Source organism: Sander lucioperca, chromosome 1 (assembly GCF_008315115.2).
Source record: "Sander lucioperca isolate FBNREF2018 chromosome 1, SLUC_FBN_1.2, whole genome shotgun sequence".
Classification (NCBI taxonomy): Eukaryota; Metazoa; Chordata; class Actinopteri; order Perciformes; family Percidae; genus Sander; species Sander lucioperca.
In genome coordinates, this window is record NC_050173.1 from 44,526,069 (window position 1) to 44,540,699 (window position 14,631).

The 14,631-nt window shown below is 40.2% G+C and overlaps 1 protein-coding gene across 3 annotated transcripts in view; it reads right to left on the minus strand.

Moving 5' to 3' along the window:
- htr4 (5-hydroxytryptamine receptor 4) overlaps window positions 1-14,631 on the minus strand; it is a 201,453-nt gene that overhangs the window by 57,791 nt on the left and 129,031 nt on the right. For all 3 annotated transcript variants that reach the window (XM_031317115.2, XM_031317118.2, XM_031317117.2), the window contains exons 5-6: window positions 6,689-6,842; window positions 1,041-1,606 (exon numbers count right to left, since the gene is read on the minus strand). In XM_031317115.2, coding sequence (XP_031172975.1) covers window positions 1,041-1,606; window positions 6,689-6,842 — 720 coding nt within the window. The remainder of the gene's footprint in view (window positions 1-1,040; window positions 1,607-6,688; window positions 6,843-14,631) is intronic.

The following is a 14,631-nucleotide window of genomic DNA, read 5'->3' on the forward strand; positions in this document are numbered from 1 at the left end:
GGATCTACTGAAAGTGCTTTTGCAGCATGCTAAGGTTACTAAAAAAGTGAGTGATTCACACTGAAAAGGCTGCCAGCTATAATGAACGTGACACTGTGCGAAACTTTGTCATTTTGTTATCAAAATTAACATAAAACATTCAAATTAAACATTTTGTTCCACTGCAGTTTTGTTAAAAAAAGCCTCTTATGTTATAAAAATGAAGCCTTACTTTTAGAGGAATTAAAGGTAGAATACCTTCACTAAACATATGAAAATATTCCTCTTCATACACACTGCCTTAGCGTGTCTCAGACTGGTTTCACATTTTACATAAATCTACGAAGAATCACTCAGAAGTTCAGACCATGTTTGGTTTCTGAACAATGATGACATTTTTTTCTCCAAACACTTCAACAGTCTCCAGCAATGGAAGTCTGTATTTACATTCATTGCATAATTGTTGTAGATTATCTTTTCATTCTCATAGTCAGTTGAACTGCTGGAAATGGTAGGACTAGGGCAATGCCAGAAATACACACAACAGGGGAAGAACACTGAATTAAACTGCCACAGAGATGTACTCACTACAGTATAGTGTGTATAGTAGTCACCTACTATTACTACTACTACTACTACTACTATACTCAGATTGATAACTTTTGCTAGCTGGCTTTGCTAGCGTCACTTACACTTACCTTTCTTTATGCTTCCTTACTTAGTGCAGATACAAAATGTAGGTGGTCCCAGTTGTGTCGGTTAGCGTTACATTGCAGAATTTACACACTGCTGTGTGTTTTCTTTGAGATGTTGTTTTGCAAATAAACTCTTTAAAAAAATATAATAAACAAAATGTAATTAATAAAATGTTATTACTAACGATTTGGCTGACATCTCCCAGACAGCCAGAGTATCTTCTCCTGTCACCTACATTTACTTTGGGAGTGCGTGTTAAGGGGGGCGGGGAACGGTCTCGAGACCAAGACCCGTCTCGAGTACTACAACACTGCCTGATACACATGGAACCAGACCCGACCAATGAAATGATTTAGAGAACTTACTTGAGTACATGTGTGGAGCCATTGATCTGCGTGGCTGTGCAGGGAGCGCCGGACCCCAGGATGGACGACCTGCGGTACCTCTTCCTCCCGCAGCACAGGATGATGAGGAAGGCACGGCGGAAGGATTTGTTGAGGAAGGCGTAGAGGATCGGGTTCAGCATGGAGTTGATGTAACCCAGCCATAAGCAGGCCACCCACAGCTTGTCTGGCACTGTGTAGTCTATAAAGGGGTCCACCACGTTTGTGACAAAGAACGGCGCCCAGCACAGGCAGAAACAACCCATAATGATGCACAGAGTCTTTGCTGCCTTGGTCTCTGTTCGCATGCGGTGGTTGCGTTGATGGTCGGCAGAGTCCGTGCTGGCAGCGGCTCCTCCCGCCCGCTGCAGCATGCTGATCTGCAGCGCGTGTGCTCGCGCCGTGATGTAGATCCTCTGGTAGGCCAGCACCATGAGGACCAGAGGGATGTAGAAGGCCACCACAGAACAGGTGAGGGCGTACGGCTTGTTCACCATGAAGACGCAGGACGTGGAGTTGCTGCCCTCGCTGTGGCGCCTCTGCTCAATCTGGTAAAAAGAAGTCACATCAGAGAGGACAAGATTCAGAGACATTGCCGTTGTATTGTTTCATGCACCAGCATGTAAAAACAGCAGCAATTAAACTTTTATGTTAGCAGCCTGTTGTAGCATTTGGACCTGTGATTATCCCAAACATAGTCTACATCCATGACATTCCACTTCCGGGATTGCTCCGTGGTCGTCGGAAATTCTGCTGGATGTCCCTCATTTTGGCGGGATGTCCGTCACCTTCCGCTTTCTTTGTGTTGGCATTACATATCATACTCCTATGGATATAACAGGACTATGGTTAACTGCTCCTCAGATCTCTGCAGGGTAAATCCAGACAGCTAGCTAGACTATCCGTCCAATCTGAGTTTTCTGTTGCACGACTAAAACAACTTTTGAACGTACACATGTTCCACCAAAACAAGTTCCTTCCTGAGGCGATTTTGCAGCGGCGGCATTGCTCCGTCTGGAGCTTAGCACCGCCAAAGACGATTGTGATTGGTTTAGAGAAATGCCAATAAACCAGAGCATGTTTTTCCTCTATCCCGGAATGCTGTGTGGACTAGTCAAACCCTCCTCCACAGCGCTGTGGAGGAAGGTCTGACAATGTGAGTCTATTTCATGCTTTGAAAAAATGAAAACAAAATACAGCCATGCACAAATGACTCAACTCACATGAACACACATTTAATTAACTAAAAGGTGGAATATTGAGAACAATACATAGTTTGTTGGAATAAGTACTCAAGTAACCACACACATGCGCTGAGCTACTGGACAGCTCTGACCTGCTACGCCACAAAATGCCTTCAGACTTTACAACATCACTCTTAAAATCTCCAGAGTCTCCAGTTAGTGGGGAACACAGCTCTTAAGGGAGAGGGAGGCGCTGCACATCACCATTAATCAAAGTGAAGTCCCATGCCAGTTTTTCTTCCGCTATCATCTCATAATTGTGGGCAAACTATGGCTCCGGGCTGTGAGATGAATAACACAAAGATCAATCCATATCTCTGCGCTCTCATGTGTAAGTTATTTTTATGAATGGGCTGCCATGTTTAAGTGTTCAGTGTTTTTAATATGAGCTTTGACGTTGGATGCACACAATGATAAAAATATAAAGTAAAAGTGTAAATAGGAGAAAATAGATACTTTTTTTTATCTGTGCTTGTACAGTTAACAGAGTTCTTTCTCAGTTATCATATTTCTTTTCTATAAAATATAGATTTATTCTATTTAAGTCTTGCCAAAGGGGACACACTGGAAGCAGTTCTTGTCACTCATTCCACCATTAATCTTTTGAGCCGTGGAAAAAAATTGCCTTCCTTTAAGACACCATGAAATAAAAAATCTGGAAAATCATATGGATGTTGTTCCAAGTCTCTTTGAAGTGGTAATTTGTACCATCTTTACACCTTATTAAAGTCAACTAAGTGCTAATCACTTAAGCAATGGTAAGACACATCAAAACTGTAATAAGGAATGAGTCCTTTTCATCCAAGTGCTGATGGCTGAAAATGTTATTTTATGATTTTAAAATTATAAAATCAACTTGCCCTGCCTATAATGAGGATGCTAATTTCCAGTATCTTGACCATTTCTTTATGCTAATCAATGTTTGGAATGGACTGTGAAAAGGATTTTGTTTACTTGGTCCATTTAATTTTAATTGCAAGTAAATTAATTAATTAATTGCAAATGAAGGCCAAGGTCAACCCATTCTCTGCAAATACATTTTCCGAGTAGAAATAAACGTACTAATGTGTTGGATTTGACAATACTGAATAGCGTTATATAATGTTATTTTACGACAAGCTAATTAAAAAGCTTCTGCCAAACAAAAACAAAAAAAAATGAAATATGCTCTCAAATTGGCAGGTTTACAAATGTTGGCAGCAAACATGGCAATATGGTAACTGTAGCAAGTTACAACATAAGTAGGGTTGGGTGATAATTTGATAAACTGATCGCAGGATATTTTACCAGTGTGTGATATTATGATATTTTAATTCAATTAAGAGACCATTTATAGATAGGATTTAGATAAGTGGTTGGCAATATCTGCTTTTGACTACAATACATCATTTGTTGGTTCATTTTCATATCATTAATCTCAATCTGCAAAGTTCATTTAAGTTTGAATAAATGTAGTGGAGTAGAGGTATAAAGGTGCAGAAAATAGAAACACTCAAGCTAAGTACAAGTACCAAAAAACTACTTGAAAATGACAGTTGACAATCGCCATAGTGCCCAATTCTAATTACAAAATTAAAATAATATTACAGACATCTTGACTTGAATGATGGGATTTCGTGTAAAACCACAGAGTGCACTCCATGACCAGTCAAATCTGTGTGTTTCACAAAGCCATACAAACAGTAGAAACCATTACAAATAGACAGTGGCATGTACGTGTGTCTCTACTGCCTCTGACTTCTGGTTGTTTTGTTCAGCTTTGGAGCCGCAGTTTGTGCTAGAACTGAAGGACTACTCTGAATATTCAACAGCTCTAATTAGACCCAAAGAGAGACGTCGCATCCCTGCTGCACAGCGCTAACGTCACACTGCTGTCGTGCTGTAAACTTTCCTGTGTGTGTGTGTGTGTGTGTGTGTGTGTGTGTGTGTGTGTGTGTATGTGATATGTGTGAGTCACTGCCAATGCTGCCAAAAACGAGCCAGCCTCCTGTTGACACTCAGCTCGAAAGTAACTTCTCACTGGCTGTCAGATAAAGGCAGACAGGGCCGAGCGAGGTTAATAGTAGCTGGGGGAGTCTCTCTCTCTCTCTCTCTCTCTCTCTCTCTCTCTCTCTCATCACATGCTCATGTTGTCTTTGTCTGCACACCTGTCTGCCTGTCTCTCTCCTCTTCTTCCTGCTTTACATTGCTTTGTGTTCATCTCATCTTCAGTGACTTGATTTCTTGAAACATTTCATACACAAATGTGAACAACAAATGTCCTTTAAACTTTGATATGGTCAACCATGTAATGTTTTTGCAATTTCACATCATGTTTATAGCATGTGTGAATACTTTTTCATTGTCTGACTTAGAAATACTGCCTAACACAGGGGATCTTCAATGTTTTTTAAGCCAAGGACCACTTAACTGAAATAGAGACGGAGCAGGGACCCCCTACTAGATATATTGCGTAAAATGAACTTGCATACTTGGCTACAATAACATGTAGGGCGGCCTAAAACCTTTATACATACCTTTTTTTGCATTGAATACTAAGCTATTAAAGCTAGAGTGCGTAGTTTCTGTTGTCCCCATGAGGAATTCTAAGTAATGACAACAACACTGTCGGTGCGTCCACATGATACAAGTCTTCCGTGATCGCTGACTCTTCAGAAGAGGTCATTATCTTTACTTTAGTTTCTGTGCGAGAAAGTCGGCAGACGCCACAATCTTCTGAACATAGTCATACTGAGAAATACAGAGGGAGTTGTGTGGAGCTGATAGTCTTAATTAGCTTTGTAGCAACTCATTTGGCAATGGCTTGAATGTAACGGACGTTCATTATTATCATAAAGTTACTCACTAAGGCTTTAAAATGATAATTGTTGACATGATTTTATAAATCATCTTTTAATGTTAAACATATGTGGATATGTATCTGTGGATGGCTACCTTAGTGACTACCTTACCTACTAAGGCCAGTAAGCCTATCATCAGTGGGGATATATATTTTTCTAATAATATGTTGGATTCATGTTAAGACATTTTATTATTTGAAAAAACTTTCAAAAATTAACAATAATTTGGAGGCCCCCCTGTATATTCAACCAGACCCCCTGTTGAATATATCTGACCAGAACAAAGCATGACAGAAGCATCCTTTTTAGTTACAGTACTAGTGTACAGCTTGATGTTAGAGGTGAAAGGTCGCAGTGATTGCTGCAAGCTTTTTAGCGCAATAATGAGGAGCTTTGGACCTCTTTCTCTACATCCTAACTCTGTTTTCTGTATGATCTAACATAAGCTTCATGTACTCAACATGATCTGGAGGAGGTAGCAGCTGCTTGTATTTCATCTCAGTCGTTCCTAACGTTTATGGCTCATGAACCTTTGACACATATCAATATTGTTGACCCTTTCTCACAAGTTTTGGCTTTACTGTGGATATATGTAATGAGCAGTTCACCCAAAGATTGATTTTTCCTGCTGTTGTTTCATTTGAAGGATTTTTAGAGGCATGGCGGTATATAGTATCCAGTAGTGAACAAGAAAAAAGCTACATTTAGAAAAAAGTTTGTGTAACGTGTAACAAACATTTAACCGTTCCTACTGGATAAAGTTGCATTAGAGAGACTGTATCCGCTCAGGAAGACCATGACGTGTGGATGAAATCCTCAGAAACACCAATAAGTGGACCCTGTGTGAATTTGCCATTTCCAAGAGTGTACATTCAACCTCAATCTTTTTCTTTCTTATGTCCAGACAGCAACTTGTTTCCCTCTCAGATTGATCCTGACCCCAGGTTGGGGAAGCCGGGTCTACACCTTTGAACTGTATCCTTTCTTCTCATCCCTCTTTCTGTATTCTGGCTTGCATTTAACAAACCTCACTGCACAAACAAGACTCTCATAATACTGCCTCAACTGTTAAATACTTAACATTTTCAGATAGAAATAAAAAAAAAAAAAAAACAGCTTGACCCCATGTCTGTGGTGTCAGTGGCTTTGTACTTTTGTTTGTGTGTCAGACATGTTGATGTTGTTTCCATAGCAACACATGGAAGCATTTCCTGCATCTTGTAAACAATGCAAACTCCTCAGGACTAAAAAATCTTTTCAGCAAATGTGGATAATAATAGTTTTTTATGTTTATGTAAAACATGATTTGTTCTATTTCTTTTGACTGTTTTTCTCATTTTTGCGCTCCTTTTGTTTTTCTCCCTTACAGTCATCTCCATTAACAGCAGTAAATTATAATCATAAACTTGCATTTCCCATGGAGCTGTAAAATATTTTTGGCTCCGTCCCCATATGGAACCAACACAGGCTACTCAGTGAATCCTTTCCTCTGGTGTGTACACACACACACACACACACACACACACACACACACTACAGTACTCACCAGGTGGTCGATGCCGATGCTGTTCCAGCCCTGCATGATGGGCAGGAAGGAGATGAAGGTGGGAATAACCCAGCAGCCGCCGATCATCAGAGCCACTCGCATAGGCGTCATTTTGTTCTGGTAGACCAGAGGCTGGCAGCAGATAGCATAGTACCTGCAGACACACAATAGAAAAGGGATACCCAATCAACACAACCATGCACTGAGGGGTGGCAACAGATAACATGATATATGTAGACAGAAGAAAATGTGTCATATATATCTTGATTTAAGAATAGACCCTCAGCTTCCTGTCTTAAGCTGTCCCTTCAAATAAAGGCCAAAAATGCCGACAAAAATAATCTTTGAAATAAAAAAGTCTCCTGTCTCTCTTTGACCCATTCACCACCCAAACAACGATACAATTAACCACAATACCATGGAAGAGTGACTGTACATGTACGTGTAAACATGTTAAAGTCCTGCAGGCAAGTCTGTTACCAGCACTATTTTGGCCACGTTTAAAAATACCTTTGTACATGTGGCCTCAGTCCCTCTATTTCTGTCCCTTGTTTCCTTTTTTAATGAGCTCTTTTAGCAAGACAAGAAGGTGCTTGCTGCCAATTATGCATTTGCAAAAATGCTAACCACCAATAATTAAGCATTAGAACATTTTCAACAATCAAATGTCTCACTCGCTTTCCGCTCATGTCTCTGTCTTCCTTTCAATCCCTCTCTCATTGACTCTTTCTGCCTCATTTTGTTAACTTCATATCTGTATGCCTTCTATAAGCTCTCTCTCTGTGCCATCATTTTAATTTCTACTATTCTTTTTCTCCTTTCCTCAAACTCTCCCTTAACCTCCACCTTTCAACCTGTTATCCTTTTTTTAAATCAGCAATTATCCCCATGTCCCCATTTCTAAAGCTTATCTGATATCTGAAAATTAAGTAAAGCATAACAAGAGGACAATAACTGTCCTGGCATTATCACAGTCCACCTAAAGGCATCAGACTAATGTCCTCTTCTTAGGACTATTAGTCAGTAAATTGTCAGATGGCCTTGGCTGCTGCATTGCTGCTGCAGACGGGACATTCAGTGTCTCAGCTACTGCGGCCCATCAATTGTCCCCCGCGACATTTATTAGTCCTACAAGAGAGTGTGGACAACTTCTGTGTTTCGGAGGTCATAGAAGCTGTAGTTCAAATTAAAAAAAAAAAAAGTGCAACAAAGCTGACCACAGAAATTGACAAATTTCAAAAAACTTTGGGCCATTTTTTAAGCCTGCAAGTGAGTGTTTTGCTGCATTCATGGGGTGTTGGAATAATCTAAAAAATGATGTGACTGGGAAAACCAATCAAATCGGAACAACAACAAAACAAAATTTTGCTACACGAGTTGACGCCATATTATGGAGAAACATGGCTGACGAAGTTGAGTTGATGGTAAGAAATTTGATAAATTAACATAGTGCATATCAACTTTTTGCTCACATGTAATTAGTAGGTTGTAATAGTTAGTTGCTGTTGCATGTAGAGTGACCTAGATTAGTTAGAAAAGTTATTAGCATTTAACCTGATAACCAGGTACAGCAATATTTTAGTGGTATAAGAAATGTACTGGTGGGTGCAGCAACAAATCCAAAACAAAGTCACTAACATAAAGCTTCAAACTTGAAATAAATAATTGTTTGAACGCTCCAAGCTATTAAAATAAAACGACTTTAAGTTTATGAACACACCAAAGTTGGAAGAACAATTCCCAACTCGGGAAACGGCACCATCCAAGGAGCACATCAATGCACCATTACATACTCAAACATTTTTTTGTGAAGTATTTCTTTAAATAACATTTAAATTCAACAAACACTTTCTTTCAGTCCCTCTGACCCAGATCTGTCTCTTCTATTGTCCACTTTCCTCCCCTTTTTTTTTTACACTCTCTTCATGTTTTTTGCCCTGCCTGCTATATTTCTCTCTTTGATGCCAAAAAACCAAGCAGCTCGGACTTGTACAACAAGATTATCTTGAAACAAGAGAATCTGAATGAGCACTTTTAAAATTCATGTTTCTCCCTGTATCTACATCTGTCTCACTTAATTTATAACATACTCACTAATACACACATTTGCTCTGACTTTTACTTTGTCACCAGCAAGTGTTTGTATGTGTCTGTGTGTGTGTGTGTGTGTGTGTGTGTGTGTGTGTGTGAGTGTGAGAGAGAGAGAGAGAGAGCCTGATATCAAACACTGCAGCAGGAAACAGCATGCTGTCATGCAGCGATATGGCTGAGACGACGCTGGCTCTAAACAGCATGAATGGAATCGCACGGATCATAGAGAAATAATGAGCACAGGGAGAGGGAGAAGGAGCGAAAGAGATGGAGTGTGAAAAGAGAGGAAGAAGAGCTAGGCAAGAATAGGAAAAGAGGAAGAGAGAGATGGCATTGAAGGAATGTTTAAGACAATATAGGAAAAAAGGGAGGAAAATAAGCAAAAAGAGATGAAAGAAGTAGAGAAGAAGGGCAGGAAACAGAGGAAGGAACGGGAGGATAATAAACAGATTGGGTTTCCCAGAAGAGAAAGAGAGGAAGAGAAAGAGAGACAGATATTAAAAGCTCAAATGGCAAATGCTGCATTGATCACTATAACAAATCCTCTACATCTGCAATTTTATCTGCCCTGGTCAATGACTGTGTTTGTGTGTGTGTGTGTGTGTGTGTGTGTGTGTGTGCGCGCGCACATACTGATCGCTCAGACCTGTTCCAGTGTGATAGGAAACAGATGAAGTCAACCAAGCGAGCCACTCAGACCTCCATACCCGGGTGTGTCTGTGTTTGTGCTTATGTGTGCCGTTGCACTTGTTACAGATGTTTGTGTGCGCATCCATGTCATGATTCAGTGTGTTTATGATTTTTTGTTTGCGTGCAAGTGCAATAATGCAATTATTTAATTAGAACATTTATGTTTTCATGCTGTTTGAAATTGTTATGTAAAGCACTGTGAATTGATAGTGTGTATGAATTGTGCTAAACATATAAGCTTGCCTTGCTTTGCCATTTCCTATTGAACTATTAGTGTTTTTTTTTCTACAAGAAAGTGAGTACTGGATCATTTTAAACAAATCTCATCAGGTAATTTCTCTCATTTTAACTCGTGCTCTTTAAAAAACACTTAAAGAGCCGGCAAACCCACACAGGTGTTTTTAATGACTTTGGTTGATTAGATTTAGGGGGCCCTATCTTGCACCCGACGCAGCACAACTCAAAGCCCGACGCTAGTGTCTTTGCTAGTTTAAGAAAAAAGTTTGTTAGTTTCCTGTGCAGCGCCCGCGTCGTTTAAATAGCAAATGCACCTGCGCCCATCTTTGCACCCATGGGCGTGCTGGTCTTACAGGAAGGTGTGTTCAGGTGCATTCTTGACGTATTGCTATCTTGAGGCAGCGGGAAGTGATCGCGCCATTGACCAACAAAAACCTGGTCTAAAGTCAATAGCACAGCATTTCATTGTTATTTTAACAGCAAATTAGTAAAATGCACCTAGGCTTATGTACAGCACGCGCACACTATGCTTGTTACACACACAGGGACGTGCAGCAGCACACAAACATGCAGAAGATTACAAATAAAAATATTACAGTGCAAATCCGCCATCATAATAGCAATGCTCCAAGGTCCAAACGCACCTGGCTTTTAAAGGGAATGGGAGATGATCTCTGATTGGTTTATTGCATGTTACGCCCAAAACACACCTATGAATTAACAAAGACACTAAGTACAACCCTTTTGAACCGCCCGGCGCACGGACCCTTTTTTCCGCCGTCAAACTAGCAAAAGTGGATTTGGACACGCCCTAAACGCACCTGCGCGATGCGCTTCACCCCGTGCGCTTAGATTGTTAAAATAGGGCCCTAGTCATCAAGTGATGAAGTTGGGCGGAGCATTGCTTGAAACTCTACGGCCTATTACTAAAGGTAATAGGCTCGCCTCAACAAATCCAACAAACTAAAGCCTGGTTCACACGGGACGATTTTAAAATTGTCGGCCGATTTTCCAATCCTGAGAGACCCCACACACGGCGATAAAAAATCACAGGTCTAACAGTTTTGGTCGTACAGCGTGTGGTGCGCAGCACACGGCAAAATCAACACATCACACACGAACCGATTTGACTCCCGAGCATTCCCAGGTCAGACGGGAAATCTCGCAAAATCCCTCGAGATCAAACGTGACTTCAGAGTAAACAATTATGGCGGACGAAGAGGATGCAGTGGCTCTATATATGTCTATGGTGGTGATAATTTGTAGTTTGTTTTTAACCGAAAAAAAACGTTATCAAAAGAAAAGGCGATATTCAAAGAAGTGGAGACAACGCGAGCATGGACTATACTTGCTATACTTACCTCTGACGTCCACCGGACTTTCTGGTGCGCCATGCCGCCGGCTGTTTTGATTTTGTTTCCCAGTGCTTTCCTCGCCGCCTCGTCACCTCGCTTTCTGATTGGCTACACGCCACAGTCCACAGGCTGCGTGCTCGTTTGTCCCCGGGGGACAAAACAATCCAACATGTTGGATATCCCCGATTTGAGATCGGAGTGGTCCCGACGTCCTTCCGAGCAGACGAGAGCAGTCTTAACACACCACACACGGCAGGAATATCTGATCAGATTATTTTACGATAATCGGAGCATCCTTAAGATTGTCGGAAGGGGTGAATCGGGGCTAAAATCGGCCTAATTATCCTGCCGTGTGAACCAGGCTTAAGAGGAGATCGAAGGAGCTGTCAGTCAATTACAGTCTGTACACTCCAACTACCTTGAGAAGAGGTCTAATCAGGCAACCTAAGTGAAAACACCAGGGTAAGTGGAAGCTTAAAACGGTACATAAGTCACTCCGAATGACACACTTACAGAGATGTGTCCACTCTCTTCTGCCTCTTTTGCTTTACTTGCTTTTAAGGCAGATTCACTTTATGTTTAAGTGTCAGCACTCTCGTCAACCCGAATATACAGCAGCAGCAGGCTGCTATTTTCAGCTAACAAGCTCTAATAAACCCACAAAGCAGTTTTCTTTAGTTTTTTTTTAGAAACTAGCTGGTGAAGAAAGTGGAAGATCTAGCAGCTAAAGAGGATGATTTGTTTCTCAAGAGTTGGTGGACACCAAACCAGAGCTAAAAGGAGAGTGAGTGTTGGACTCGAAATTGAATGCTAATGTTACTCTGTAATGCATCTGTTTGCTAACATGTAAGTAAAAACAGCTTTATGAAGCAATATGTTAGAGCGGTTTGTCTGTTGCTTGCTTTTTTGATTTCTATGTACCTAAGTGCTAAACAAGATAATTAATTTGGCTTTAATACTCTTATCCAAATACTTGATTATTCATAAGAATGCTAGTTAGATAATTTGAGTATATATTAATCCTCTAACTCCCAAACTTATCCTCTCCACAGCAGCTGACTTTACACATTTTTATAACCTTTGCTCATCCTCAGAGGGTTGACTGAACGCGCTGCAGCAGTATTAAAGCTAATCCAGTTCATGCCTATTGTCAGTCACTGTTGATATTTTGCTGCCTCCCCTGCTATGGTCCTACCTCATTACTTTTTTGCGGTGCGTGGCATTTCGCAGCCATCAGTAATTTGGAGGAGGCTGTGTGTACTGTGTGTGGTCTGCATGTGCTGTGGCATTAGAAAAGGTCAAGAGGCCCATTCTATTTGAATTGCCAAAATAGACGTGTTGAAAGGTTGCAAATGGATTCTTTAAGTGTGGATGTGGAGGCCTGAGTCACACAACCTCCCAGTGTCTTCAGCACAAGTATGAATTCTTGAATTGTCTGGATATAAATGTCCATACACAAAAAACACACACATGCACAAAAGCACAGTATGCACTCACACCCCCAGACGATCAAATACAAACAAAGAAGCAACATAGATGCATAAAGGCATGCGCGCACACACACACACACACACACACACACACACACACACACACACACACACACACACACACACACACACACACACAGATTAACCTGGGGAAGATTAGAAGCAGACGTAGCACGGTTGAATGGCAGCGTGTCCTGACCATGAGCACTTTAAATGGTCCCTGTTTCCTTTCGATCTACAAAACATTTCTCTCTGTTTATTTCTGACATTTTTATTCAGACATTTATGTGGAAGCTGGTTTCTGAGAACAGCCAAACCCAAAGTATGTTGATGTATTGAACGTTCACACGCTGCTGCGGAACATTTGATTTTGTCTTCACCTAAACCATGAGAGAAGGTTGAAATCCTCCTTACTGCCTATTTAAGTTTACATCCTCCATTACTTTAAAACATAAAGTAGCTTTGTACAAAAGCAAATGAGTTGGGTAGCACTATTAAAAGGCATTGTGTACTGTTGTATATAATTCTGATTTTTGCAGTAAATACTGTACACAACAAATTTACTTACATCATTTGTACCAATGAGAACTGGTACAAGGCATATGCTAACCTAACCAGCCTGTTCTCATGAACCATTCATTCAAAAAGCTACGAAAAGTTAAGCACTGCAATTCGTAAGTATTATTATATTTTGTGGACTAAATGTAACCGTAATATCTGCCGAAACGAGCGGCTCTGTACCCAGCTCAAAGTCACCCATTTTCGGCTAAACACATCTACTAACTGCCGCTGATACAACCGAGCTGTGACGGAGGTCCGTAGCCCACGTCACGAAGCTCTGTAGCGGCTTAAACAACTAGCAACTGCTGCCGCCCGGCGTCATGGAGCTCGGAGCCAGCTGGCGTCATTTGACCAGCCGGCGGTCTCCTAATTTTGTAGGATATCATACCTTTTGGTGTGGATACATTTTCATCTGATATCCTACGGACCTGTTCGTGAGAATACGTTGAACATACATGCTGTAAATTCAGGAAACATACTTTACAAAAAGAAAATAATTATATAAAAATTTTAGTTTTTCAATAATTTCCTGTGCTGTCTAGTGTCCCACCACTGTTCCATTTCCACAGTGCATTATTTGTCCATAAACACTGCAAAAATGGAAAACTGGAAAAAATGCTAATATAATATTATCTTTTTGTTTGGAGAAATGCTACAGCACTATTTTATAAGTGTTTGAATCATTTTTAAAACCTGGTGTTCATTTAATTCTGTTGGTTTTATTTTATTTTATTTTTTTAACATTGTATTGTGTTATTATTGAAACTTTTAGTCTTGCTTAATTAATTTTATTTCATTTCATTTTTTTATTTCTGTCTTCATTTCTCATCTGTGTTTTACCTTTGTTCTGTGAAGCACGTTGGGCTGCATGCTTGAATGAAAGATGAAATGTATAAATAGTTGAGTTAGAAGAAGTTAGTTTAGTCAGTTACTTTTTCTCCGGAGATACAGGGGTGCTATGATTCAGGTGTATATGCTTGTACAGGGAATATATGATGTAACAGTTGAGTCTATCTTTCAGTTTTGGAGCAATAGGTATGAGACACGAGGGAATTCTTTAAAACTTTACCCTAGAACATGCCTGTCTGAAAAGAGAAAGAATTTGTTTACACTTTGTGCGGTAAAATCATGGAACGAGCTTCCAGAAGAAGTTGTGCGTTCCCTTTCAATTAATTCTTTTACGAATAGGTTGGATGCATTTTGCCTGTCAAAAGGTGTAATGTATAATTATAAAGCTTGTCAGTAATTTATGTAACTTAACTTATGTACTCTTATTTATGAATTTTTAGAAAATTTCAATCATGAAATTAATATGTTTTATGAAAACATTTGTTTTGTGTTGCTTGAGTCTGGAATAGAGGATTTTATATCCTGTACCAGAATTTTTTTCAATAAATGAAATTTCAATAAATAGCTTGGACTATTAAACACAACACAGAGTGGCTCGTATCACCTAGTTCTTTTTTTGTCTTTAGTCTTTAGCCAGCTGATCAGACTGATTTGATCCACCTGGTGCTGG